Source organism: Notamacropus eugenii, chromosome 3 (genome assembly GCF_028372415.1).
Source record: "Notamacropus eugenii isolate mMacEug1 chromosome 3, mMacEug1.pri_v2, whole genome shotgun sequence".
Taxonomy (NCBI): domain Eukaryota; kingdom Metazoa; phylum Chordata; class Mammalia; order Diprotodontia; family Macropodidae; genus Notamacropus; species Notamacropus eugenii.
Window position 1 is genome coordinate 130,100,216 of NC_092874.1, and position 13,537 is coordinate 130,113,752.

The 13,537-nt window shown below is 35.2% G+C and overlaps 1 protein-coding gene across 4 annotated transcripts in view; it reads left to right on the plus strand.

Moving 5' to 3' along the window:
* Positions 1 to 13,537, plus strand: part of FAM3C (FAM3 metabolism regulating signaling molecule C) — a 66,382-nt gene that overhangs the window by 7,733 nt on the left and 45,112 nt on the right. For all 4 annotated transcript variants that reach the window (XM_072652900.1, XM_072652902.1, XM_072652899.1 and 1 more), the window contains exon 2: positions 10,039 to 10,096. In XM_072652900.1, the coding sequence (XP_072509001.1) occupies positions 10,084 to 10,096 (13 nt within the window). In that variant the 5' untranslated portion in view covers positions 10,039 to 10,083. The remainder of the gene's footprint in view (positions 1 to 10,038; positions 10,097 to 13,537) is intronic.

The window sequence follows — 13,537 nt, forward strand, 5'->3', positions numbered from 1 at the left end:
CCAATGTCAGATGTGATTTCAGTATTCATCTTAGGGCATAATAATGTAAAATTCCTGTTTCTGTGCAAATGAGAAGAAATCTATCCCTATCCACTTATATGTTACATGTAATAGATTAGAGGGTAAACAATCTAAATTTTGAAATCTAATTTTAGTGTAAGCTTTGTACATCTAAGCAATTTCTCTGTTATTGAAGTGAACCATTAATATTGTTTCAGATGTTGCTCTCTAACTAGATTGTAAATTCCTTAAAGGTAGAGATCTCTTTTGTCCAATATTTGTTTATTTCTCTGACACTTAATAGTTGTGTGACTGTGGGCAAGTCACTTAAACTCTGTTTGCCTCATTTTCCCCATCTATAGAATGAACTGGAGAAGAAAATGGCAAGTCACTCCAACTGGGAAAACCCCAAATGGGGTCTCAAAGAATCGGACAGACTCAAACAACTGAACATTTATTTCTCACTGCACTAAGTACAAAACCCCTACTTTATATATGTATTAACTCATGTATTTAAAAAAACTGATACCTGCATTATTTTAGAGATAGAAAAATCTTTATGCTTCAGGGAGTTTTCATTGATCAAAGGAGAGTAGTACTGAAGAATGTTTCTTTTTCAGTAGAACTGTAGGGGTATGAGATAAAGGGGGTTGGGAATATGATTTTTTTATTAATTTATTTGTTTTCATTTTTCTACAATCACTTCCATAGGTCTTAGCTTTTCTCCCCGCCCCCCCCCAAGACAGCATGCAATCTCATATGGGTTCTACACATACAGAGAATATGATTTTTATTAATGAAGAATGTGGTTCATTTGGATGAGGACAGGCAAATTCACTAAAGTTTGTTATTTACTACCTGTGTAACTTGAGCAAGCTACTTCCCTTTTTTGGGTCTCGGTTTTTCCCTTATTAGTAAAATGAGGGAGTTGGACTAGTAGGGGTGGGGAATCTGCAGTTTTGAGGCCACATGTGACCTTCTATGTCCTTGGGTGCAGCTTTTTGATGGAGTCTAAGTTTTATAGAACAAATCCTTTTATTAAGAGGATTTGTTCTATGAAGTTTGGAGTCAGTCAAAGGGACACACTTTCAGTACCTAGAAGACCACATATGGACTCAAGGCTACAGGTTCAGCACCTCTGGACTAGATAATCAGTCTCTAAGGTCCCTACCACTTCTAAATCTGATTCTACAACTATCTTTGCCTCATTGAAGATGGTGGGGGTGTGGGATAGGTGTCCATAATTAAGAAAATACTTCCATATTTTGGCAGGACTTTGGAAATCTTCTTGGCCTGTTAAACAGGACATGATGGAGGGGAGGGTTAGTACTATCATATATTGCATTATGGAGAAGAATGGATATGAGCCCATTAGAAGAGCTGTGAAGATTTTCTACACACCCACTTTCATCCATCCCAGTCAACTTTTCAAAAGAACAAAATGGAATATGGAGACTGGGAATACCTGGTTGATTTTTAGGCAAATTCAATCCCAGCTTGGTTAATGATTTACATTGGTTATTTTCTTGTTATATTTCCTGCTTGGTATCTGTCCCTGTACTGATGTATCTTTTCCTCCTTTTCCTGATTTTGTGTCCTTTGGATCAGTTTTCATGATTGAATGTTATTACTTCTCTTTATAATATTTTAATATAATGTAACTTGAATAAATCTGATCTAGTTTAGCAAGAAGTCACTTAGCCTTGGATAAATAACTTAAAAAAAAATAAATACAAAGTGCAAGGATAGACTGTATCCTATGTTCATTCAGTTCTTTAAAGTCCAAATTTGTGACTTTTTTCAATGATTGGTGCTTTGAGTACATAAGAACATTTTTAAAAACAATTTTGCTAGGGCTTATTTTCAGGCTCGTTTTTTAGGGTAACTTTCTGGAGTCATGCACGTTAGTTTTCATTTTTCTTAATCAAGTGTTTATTAATTGCCTAGTTGCTAAACTTTGTGCTTGGCCATGGATACAAAGACTAAAGTGAAACAACAGTTCCTTGCCCTGGGAGTGGGAATAAGCATTTATATAGGGTCCATTATACTAGGCATTTTATGATGAATGCTTTGCAGTATTATCTCATTTAATCCTCACAAACCACCCTGGGGGGTAGGTGCCATTGTTATCCCCATTTTACAGCTGAGGAGAGGGAGGCAAACAGTGGTTAAGAGATTTACCTAGGGTCATATGGCTAGTAAAATGTCCAAGACTGGACTTGAACCTAACTAACTGGGTCCTAACTCCAGACCCAGTATTCTCTCTACTATACCATAGACAACTATATACATAGATATAAAAAGGATTCTAAGAGGCAGAGTACATTTGAGACGTGGGACAGCCTATGTGAAGGTATGAATATTTTATTCCAAATGTGTATCAATTATAGCAAATTCTAGGATCAGATTAATAGTGGAAGAGTTAGAGTATTGTCTTTCAGAATATGCATAATTGATATTTTGAATATCAGACCTATCCTATTGTCTTTTCCATTTCCATTTATTTCTTTTCTTCCCTTAACTTTGATACAGACATAAGGAATTTACTTAGTTAGGATGGAATGAGAGTAACCGTGACCCATCGTCCCCATGATGGGATTGCCAGGCCACAAGGTTAGATATTGTATGGAATTAAAACATGATCCTAACAGGGTCACACAGGGCAGATGGATGAAGTGGATACAACTTCAGATGAAGAAGCAGGAAACTTTATGTTCAAATCCAGCCTCAGACACAGTCTAACTGTGTGACCCTGGGCAAGTCATTTAAGCCTGTTGGCCTGTTTCTTCACTGTGACCACTCCACTATCTTTGCCAAGAAAACCCAAATGGATTCAGAAAGAACTGGATAATGAAAATAAAATTGAATAAAAACAGGGCTATCCAAAACTGGGGTCAGTCTTTTAGTTTGTCAAAAAATGGTGGCCTTTGGTTGGGAGATGGGGTCAGGCTTCTGGATTATAAAACCTATGCGGAGTGTTGTGCACCCTAAAGTGTTCTATTATAGAAAACTCTTCTTCCTTCAAAATGTACATTTATTTTAGGTGGAGGCTTCCCAAAGAAGCTGTCACAACCTAGGTATTTTATTCCTTTTAAAAACTGAGCCAGCATGACAAAGGCTTCTGATGTTGACTATCATTTTTTTATGGAATAATTTAAGGTTATACCTAACATGGTGAAAGAAAATAATCTAAAAGTCAATAGAATGAAAGAATATTTGCTGAAGAAAAATATGAGCTAATTTAAAAAAAAAAACATACCAATTCATTTGTTTGAATTAGAATCTTAAAAGCACATTAAGTAGGGCAAACCCTTCTGTTTTCCTCTGGAGGGGAAAACATTTAAAACAGTCCCAGACAAGTCTTTAGCATATTGTAAAATTAATAGGGACCATCCCTGTATCTTTGTCCTCAGGGCTTATCACAATGCTTTACTAAGATCAAGCTCTCAGTAAATTATTAAATTTGAATTTTGATAGTGTCACTTTTTAAAAATTCCTGTTTGTCCTACCCTTATAGCTTATCAGTTGAGGCAGTTTAGTCAGACTTGACCACTTTCTGCAGAGGAAGGAAGGTGGAGGATGTAGTAGGTAGGCAGAAAGAGCCAGTTGTGACTGATCAATCTGTATGTGTAGCCACTAAACTTGAACTGAATTCTCTCAGCCCATATATGCTTTTTTTATCTGCCTTTTCATTACTTTATCCATATCTAGTATATTCAAAGGAACCTGGAGTCTATTTATTGAAGACTGGTATATTTTTAAAAAGGCTGTGACTTTTTTTCCTCTTCGATGTAAAACATTGTAAGCCTCACTGTTGTTCTGGGGTCATTTAGGTTAGTCTGCAGTTCTGGCAGAGCTGGCCAACTCCTGGTTGGGCCTTGTATGTGCAGTGTGACATTTCCCAAATTAGGACAGAGTGGACTCTGGGACAGGCCTTTGATGTTTTGATACCAAATTATAATTAGATAAGTTCTCTGTAATCATAAGTGTTTCCACTTGTTAAATCCAGAATCCAAATGACATACTTGTGAGAGAAATTTAATAAAATAGGATCTATCCCATTTCATCTTTTTGCAACTGCCCATATTGTTAGGAAAATGGGATTTAATCACTTTGTTAGTGATAGAGGGGAGAAGAAACCATAGGCAACAGTGGGAAAGTCTTTGCTTATTGTCTTCTTGAAGAGGGCTCATTAGAGTACATGGATCTTTTCATATAAGAAATGATAGTGAAAATGAATCATAAATATGATGTTCTACAATGAATTAGAATAAACTATTGAATCTGAGAAAGATAGCTAAAAAAAGTTAGATGGAAGAATTAGGATTCCAAAAGATCTGGTCAGGTTGAAATGATAAATTTAGGGAAAATTTAAAGTCTTGCTCTTGAGTTCAGAGTAATGCATGATAGGGGAGAAGTGGTGTAGTTAATTGGATGCAGTACTGGTTTTGGAGTCAGAGGACCTATTTTTAAAATCCCGTCTTTTTCACTAGCTGGGTTATCTTGAGCAAGTTACTTAGCTTCTCTAGACCTCAGTTTCCTCATTTGTAAAATGGATTTGACAGATAGCCTCTTTGCTGAGCTGGAATTGATGTAGGCTAGTTCCCTTGCAATTGAGGTTCTGTATTGAAACAAAATGAGACAGTCATTTAGAAATTAACCAAAAAAAGAGATTTACTTAACCGTAGCATGAGAAGGTTATTCAAGAAAGGTATGCCATTGAACATATTAGGAGTTCATTCAACTGAGTGAAGCTCCTTGACTTGTGTTACCCATTGTGACCCATAAACCAAGCATCTGAAAACACGTAGAATGACACCCAGCTGCTTTGTGCTCAGAAGATGAGGCAGTGTTGTCTGAGCCTTTAATTCCCCTGAGCCAACCTAGTTTTAAGGAAGGTCTTGATACCTACTATTTAATTATTTAACCTCAAAGGGCTAAAAAGGACCCATAAAAAGAACCCCTTTCAGCTCTAAATATATGATCCTGAATACTATGTGTCTAGAAAGCGGTTCATGTGGGAGAAAACCTTGGGGTTTTAATAGGCTCAATATGACTTAAGTGTGATGAGACAGCCAAAACAGCCAGTGAAAGCTTAGACTATGGTAATAGAAGTATAATCACCCAACAAAGCTGTATTCTGACCTAGTCTGACCATATTTAGAATATTTTGCATCCAGTTTGGAGCACTACATTTTAGGAGACAAAGGTGACTGAAACAGTAAAGGATCTTGAAAGTATCCAGTGGGACTGTTTAGCTTTAAGAAGATAAGTTCATGAAAGGAATTTAGAGCTATTTATACTTGGTTACAAAAGATAGGACTAAGTGGGTGGAAGGTATTGGGAGGTTCAATTTAAGAAAGCATTTCCTAACAATTAGAGCTGTCTAGAAATTGAACGAGTTACCCTTAGGAGTTGAATTTTCTATCACTAGAAATGTTTAAGCAAAGCTTGAATGACTTCTTATTTGGGATGTTGTAGATGGGATTCATGTCTTGGTTTAGAGGTTAGACAAGATGACTTTTTAAGGGCCCTTCAGACCCTAAAATTCTAGAATTCTATTTGTGAGGAAAGTCAGGCAGTACTTTCTGGTAAATTTCTTTCTAGGAAATTGCAAAGAATTGAAAGTCACAGAAATTCTTCCTTGTACCTTGTTCTAATGGTGTTCATGGATTGAATTTCTTGTTTGTGAAAATATCAGAATTACTTTTAGTAGTATCTTCCCTTGGAATGTAGCATCTTTTTATTTGATTTTCACAAATTTCTTCACTTACTACTTAAATACTTACCTGTTTTCATTTATATTACTCCCTTAAGTGCCACAGACAAATCTTGCCTTCGAATTCACAGTTGATAACAACAAATTTTGTGTGTCTGGACCAAGGTTGATATTTAGTTTTGCCAACCAAGTTTGATAGAATCTATTTAAATTACTATTAGTCACTTTGCATTTTGAATAATATTTCTTAATCTTATTTTCTTCTTGAGTAAAAGACATGTTTGTGAAAATATATTTAACATACTTTGCATAGGAAGATCTTATTCATCATTGATCATATAGCATGTAGTGTTTTTTACTTTCTATCAGGGACTATAAAAGAGATATAGTCAGTTTGGTCAATTGTTATTTTCAGTAGTGTATCTGCAGCAGAGATTATCAGTCATCAACAAGCATTTATTTAACACTTACTATATGCCAGGTGCTATTCTTGAGGTTGGGGATGCAAAGGCAAAAAAGAAATTGCCCTTGTCATCAGGCAGTTTGTGATATCTGAGAAGACAGCAAGTTCTTTTATAAGTACATGCAAAATAAATACAAGGTAATTTTTTGTGGGATGTCACTAGCATCTGAGCTCATCAGGAAAAATAAACAGTTCCTGCCCTCAAGGAGAGTGCATTCTAAAGGGAGAGAGCCTAAACCTATTTGTATCTGCAGCTTTTGCTCCGTTTTTTGAGGTAATGAATTCCATGTGGTTACTTCCTGCTGTGCCAAATAGTACTTTTATTTGTTCTACTTTTAGTGATTTTATGAACTTGGATCATAAGCTTTTGTCTTTTGTGTTGAAGAATCCTCTTTGGTTTTTTGTTTGTTTTTTAGTGTGTCCTCAGAAAAACCATATTCTATTTAATTGCCTTTTCTTTGGACCTTTTTTTCTTTTGAGGTCCCTTCAGAAATTTGCAAATTCACTCCTTGTGCCACTCAGCATTTATTGACCCTCCTACTATACGCCAGGCACTGTTGGATACAAAGGAAGGTGAAAGACAGTTCCTGCTCCCAAGGAGATTACAGTATGGTGGGGGAAATAGTATGCAAACAATTATGCACAAACAAGATATATTCAGGATAAGCTGAAATTAATAAACAAAGGGAAGATGCTAGCATTAAAATGAATCAGCCATGGCTTCTTGCACTAAGGGGAATGGGAGAGCTTAGTTGATCAAGGATGCCTACATATAGAAAAGGAGGAATATAGTTCCAGGCATAAGGGACTACTAGTGAAAAGGCGCAAAGTTAGATATAGAGTTGTCTTATGTGAGGAACGGCAAGGAATCTGATGTCTCTTGATAGAAGAGTTGGGGTGGGGAGGGGAGGACAAGTCGTGGTCTGTATGTAAGGTGTACAACTTGTATGTGTGCATGAAAGTGTTGCATAGATTTCTTTACACATTATAATAAATGGGTGCTGCCTTAAAAAAATGTTCTAAAAGTATATTAAATGTCCATTCCCCATGACTTTATTTATATTACTATTTTTGTAGTGATTTTAGTGATTTACAGTTGTAGTGATTTAATAAAGCTGTGTATTATGTTCTTTTGAAAGTTTTAGTGACACAATTTTTAGTCAGTGTTTCCTTTTCATTTTTGATCACCTGACAGAGAAAGATCTCCCTTGGGCCCAGTTTATGGAGTCCTTCCTCTTAGAGGAAGCCTTCCCTGATTTCCCCTAGTCATTAGTGCCCTTTCGTTAGTAGTTATTGTATTCCACCCTGTCCTCTCAGAATAACTAGTTCCTTGTTGGTAGGAATTTTTTTCTTTGTAACTTGCATATAACAGCTGCTCAATAAATTCCCTTCCAAATGAATTAAAAATTGAGTGGTAAAATGGGACACTATTTGGAAAGGTAAGTTATATTACATTGTGATTAAAAGCAAATATATTAATCTTCTGGTTGTCTGGTTTATTTTGGATAAAATTCTCCTTAGGCCATTTTCAGAGAATATGCTTTTGCGTGGAGTGAAAGCATAATTCAGTCATTCATGAAATCAAAAGAATTTTAACAAGAATTGGTCTTTTTCTACATCGACCATTTTAGAAATATTAATAACTTTATCATTATTCCAAATCTTAACATTTTGTTCTTTGCCATTTAAAAGGAGTAAATTCTTAAGATAACATTGTACAACTTTATTCTCCCTTGCTAGGTATTATTCAAAGTAGGGATTAATGTTTTTTGAAGGGTTAAATAGATTAAAAACTGATTCTCTTAGGGACAAAATTTTCTGCCACCCCAAATAATATGACCTATTTTGCTGATACGCTCTGTGTGTGTGTGTGTGTGTGTGTGTGTGTATGCGTATATGCGTGTGTCTGCCTCTGCTCAAGTTACCTCATGACAATGATCAAAAATAGTTTTTTTTTTTTATTTTAAACATCACTTGAGTTTGGACAAAATAAATATTGTAGCTAAAGTACAAAAGAATATGATTACTGTATATCTTAGTTTTTCTTTTGAGTTAAGAGAAAATCGTTATCAGTAATTGCTTCTTGACCTTTTGGCTAAGATCAGGGATGTGCTTTTCAAAAAGCACAATATATTTTGTGCTTTGTAGAAACTATTTAGCTTTCTCTCTTTTTGGTGTCTTGCTAGCTTTTCCACAGCCAGAACTCTTTTATAACTAAAACTAAGTATATGGTAGTGGGACAGGAATTCCCTTTTTAGATTGAATTTTAAACAGGTGCATAATATCAGTTAGGGTGGGAGATGCCTCTTCAGGATAGTCTCAGAAGACCAATTCCTGTTTCTCCCCCAAATCCCTCATCAAGTCACTACTTAATTTTAATGGTTATGAATTTCTAGAACATATGGCCATATTAAAATTTTACTATCCCCAAATCATTCTGAAACCTGATGGAAAATGTTTCTTGATTATCTTTATGTTACAGCTTTTTCCACTAGTGCAAATAATCTAGAGTTGATTTTAGGAGTCAGCATCCCTGCACAAGGTTTTTGTTCAGAAGCTCTTAATCCTTTTTGTGTGTCACAGAGGCCTTTGGGAGTCTGGTGAAGCCTATGGACCCCTTCTCAGAATAATGTTTTGAAATGAATAAAACATAATACATTGAATTATAAAGAAAACTAATTATATTGAATATACTTTTCTTTTTCCTGTCCAAGTACACATATCCCTTAAATCTGTCCATCCAGTTTTAAGAATCCCTGAATGGATGTCATACTGACTTCATTACAAAATTATTATTTCCATAGCAGTCATATATGTGTGTGTATACGTATATGTGTGTGTGTGTGTGTGTATACATCTATGTATGGAGAGGGAAGGAGAGAGAATGTGAGCACACTTATTAATAAAAATCTGAAATTTTTTCACATAAAAAATGAAGATCTTTGCCTGGGTTGAAGTCAAGAGACCTGATTATTCTAAACTCTAGGTCTAACGTAGTAGAGCAAATCCTTCTGGGCTTCAATTTCCCCAATCTATAAAAAGGAGACATTAGGCCAGGTGATCTCCTAGGACCCCTTCTAGTTCTAAAAATTTGTTTCTCAGTATGACAAGGATATGAGTAAGATAATGAACTAAAATTTATATATCTGAAGGCAATTAAATTCTTAATGTTAAACAAATTACATTATGTAAAAATTGAAAACAAAGTGAGGGGCCCCTATGTTGAGGAAGAGCTAAACAATCATGGTATTTAAATATAATTGAATATTAGTGTTTTTATTTTAAAAATGACATGGACACATGATTTCAGAGAATCTTGGGGAGCCTTGATGAGCAGATTGAAGAAAGTAGAACAATACTTGAATTAATTGTAGTGAACAATATTGGCTCTAGAGTGCAGCAGGTTTAGCCATATTACTCATTTTAACAGAGAACTAGGCCACAATGGGTAAAAAATGTAGCATACAAATTACTTTGCCACCCAGTTATCCTTAACTGTTTTTCTTTGTTACATGGGAGAAAATGACTAATATAGAGGCATCAATAAGAAGGAGGGGGAAAGATCAAATGAGATAATGTATATAAAGTCCTGTATATTTCTGAAGTGTCGTAAGTGTAAGCTATTTTTAAATTGTGGGTACTTAATATATACATGTTATGAATTAATTAAAATAACCCAATAAAAGTTAATGTGTGAAACCTTTTTCTTCCATGAGTGGTGTCAGTGAGTAAAATGCTTAGGAAAAGAAATCTGTAGTGCCATTTATTAGGAGATCTTTGAATTTTAATTAAAAATTAAAAGGATACTTTTTAAAGAATTATGTTAATTTAGGTCTAATGATTTGTTTTGTTTCAGGATACTTATTTAACAAAATAGTGCCATAGATTGAAAAACGCAAACATGAGAATGGCAGGTAAGATAATTATTTCATTAGTACTTGCATTACTTGGGAAATAAATCATATTGTTTAATATGAATGAAAAGATTGGGAGTTTTTTGAATTCCTTGTCTCTAAGGAAGGATCGAAAATTTTAATTTGAGGGACTATGTTAATAGCAGTATTCTTTTTCATGATGATGGGCACATCTTAGAATATTCTGTTCTTGATGAAAGGAGTAATATTCTTGGATATTCTATAATATTTAGCTTCTAGGACTAAAATGGAATTTTCTTCATATTTTATGCCTTAAATGTATTTAAGCTATTTTGAAATTCTTTGTGTTAGCATGTCTATAGTGAAAATGTATTTAATAGGAATGTATGTGTAGAACCTATATAAAATTGTATGCCATCTTGGGGAAGAGGGGGGAAGTAGAGGGAGAGGGGAAAAAAATCTAAGTTATGTGGTAGTGATTGTAGAACACTGAAAATAAATAAAATTAATTAAAAAATGCTGTGTGTTGTACAATAAACATATTAGGAATAAATTGTGAAATGTCAACTGAAATGTCATCTGAGAAATTTGCTTGTTTTCATTTGTAAAAATCTTTGCTACAAGTATACAGTGAGGTTTTTGAGTCCTCCTTTATTGAACCTTTATTGAGAAATATGTCTTAAAGTTTAAACTTTCAATATCTTCTATTTATATACAATAAATTTAAGTCAATCAGCAATTAGTAAACATTTAGTATATTCAAGGCACTAGAACTTAACTTGTTATAGGAGTTTTTGTTCTTAAAGAGCTTACCTTCTGAGGACTGTAACTTGTACAACATAAGAGAAGTCAAAGTGATACAAAATGTCTTCAGGGGAGAGCTTGCTGATGATTGGAGGAATCAGGACAGGCGTAGTGGGTAGCACCTGGGTAGCTTTGAAGGAAGCTAGGAATTGTAAAATGTAGAGATGAAGTGGATATTCCAGTTGGTCAATCAAGAAACATTTATCAAGTACCTGCTATACTTTAAAAAAAAAAAAGTGAAATTGACTGTCTCCAAAGAGCTTAAATTTTAATGGAGACATGAAGATGGTTGTGTGGGGAAGGTGATGGGTTCTAGCAGCTGTTGAGTATCAAGATAGGTTGCTTGTGGAAGGTAGTGCTTGGCTTAAGTATATTGAAGGAAACCAAGGTGGAAGTTAGAACAGAATGCATTCGTGCCATCATTATGGATGGGGCAACAGTCTAGAGATGAGAATATAATTTTGTGTGTGAAGAGCAACCCGTGACCTGGTACGGCTAGGGCACAAAGTGCGTAGTATAGAGTAATGTGTAAAAAGATAGGGGGCTAGTTTAGCTTTGTTTAAATGCCAAATAGAGGTGATTATATTTGATATTAAAGGAAACGGGGTCTCTGGTGTTTAAGTAGGGGAGTGACATTGTCACATCCCCTCCAGGAAAATTTATTAGGTGGCTTTATAGAGGATGAATTAAAGTAGGAATAGTTTTTTTCCCCCCAATTAATAAACATTTCTTTTCTTTCTCTCTACATCCTTCCCTTATTTTGAAAAGAAAAAAAAAAACCCTTGTAATATATATTCATAGTCAAGCAAAACATATTCCACATTGGTCTGGTGTAGAGAGACTTTGAGGTAGGGTATACCGTATCATTTAGGAGAAACAGCTAGCAGACTACTTTGCAAGAGTGGAGAGTATGTGAAGGGTACAGATATTAAAGAAGATTGGAAAGATAAGGTTGAGGACTTTTAAGTTCCGGGCTGAGGTAATCATGTGTTATTCCAAAATAATAGGGAGCCATGGAAGATTTTTTAAAGTAGGGGGTGGGGCATGATCAGAATTGTGTTCTAGGATTATCAGTCTGGCAGCTGTATGGAAGATGGGTTACAGAGGGAAGAAACTAGGATCAAGGAGACAACTTAGGAGGAGGCTATTAAGAGGAGGTAGTGTAGTCCAAATGAGAGTTAATAAGTTTCCATATTAGGATAGATAAAAGCTTTGTGAGTGGAAAGAAGATGGATGTGAACAATGATATGGAGCTAAAGTTAAGGAAACTTGGTAATTGGATGTAGAGATTCAGAGAAAGGAAAGAGTCAAGAATGTGTAGAAAGATGATGATGCCATCAATATTAATTGGGGCATTAGGAGGAGGAATGGTTTTAGGGAAAAGAAGTGCCTGTTTTGGATATGTCAGTTATGTGGCATTACTGGACATTTAAGGGGGGATGAAGGGCAGTAGAGATTAGAGATGGTTATAGACTTGATAGTCATCTACAAAAAAATCATTGAACCCATGGGAGCAAGAAGAGATTGCCAAGAGAGTGTAAAGAGAGTGTCCAGGATAGAGCTGTGGGGGATGTAAACCCTTAGAGAGCAAGAGAAGGTGATCCCATAGTGGAGACTGTCAGAACTTTCAGACAAGTGGGAAAAATAAGGAGTAGTGTTATAGAAACCTACATAGGAAAGGATGCCTGGGGAAGATGGGAGGAGGGAGGTTGGTGCTGAAAGATCAAGAAGGATGAGGACCGAAAAAAGTGCATTGAATTTAGGAGTAATTTTGGAGAAAGCAATGGAAGATGGGATAGGGAGCTGGATTGCTAAGGAGTGAAGAGGGAGTTCTTCTAGAGTGGAGAAGAATGAATGTTAACAACCCTTTATAGGATCGTAGCAGATGAACAAGTACAGTGACATATGTGGAGAGTTCAGTAAAACACATATGTGAGGAATAAATAGGACTGGTGACTAGATACTTTGTAGTAAAAACTTGTATCTGTTAGAGAAACTAGGGAAAGCATTATTAAGTAATTATTTACACAAAATATTAAGAAAATATAAAAATGTTTTTTGTTAAGGACTATAAGCATAAAACAATATATTGTTCTGTAGGTAATTGGAGGTGTGGGGTATCTTAGTGATCAGGTTTTCTGTTCCCTTTCCTGTTTGGTGTTTTCTTTGGCTTTACATTGAAGTCATGCTTCTTTTCTGTGGATTGCCTGTACCCTGGAGGTAGCTGCTGCCCATAAATACCTGCCCAGCATAGATATTAGGTAATTTTAATTACCTATTATCTCTTAGGCAAACAATGGATTGTATTCCTAGGGGATACTTCTCAGAAGTATCAAAGATGTGTTAGAACAAACAAGTCATTAAAAAATGTAATTTTAGAATGGGAAGGGACATTAGAGATTATCTGTATAAACCCCTCATTTTACAAATGAGAAATTAAGATTTAGATTTACAGAGAGAGTGATTTGCTCTAAGTAACTTGGATATTTCTAGTGGCAGAGCTGGGCCTAGAACTCAGACCTTTCAGGACTCCACTGCCTTTTCTTTTACAATGCTGACCACTAGGGGAAGAGACACATTAAAAAAAAACAAAACAACAATTCAAGATTTTTAATTAAGCTATTTTTAGAAATCCTTTTTGTAAAGCAACAACAAAACCTATCATTTTAAAAGAGA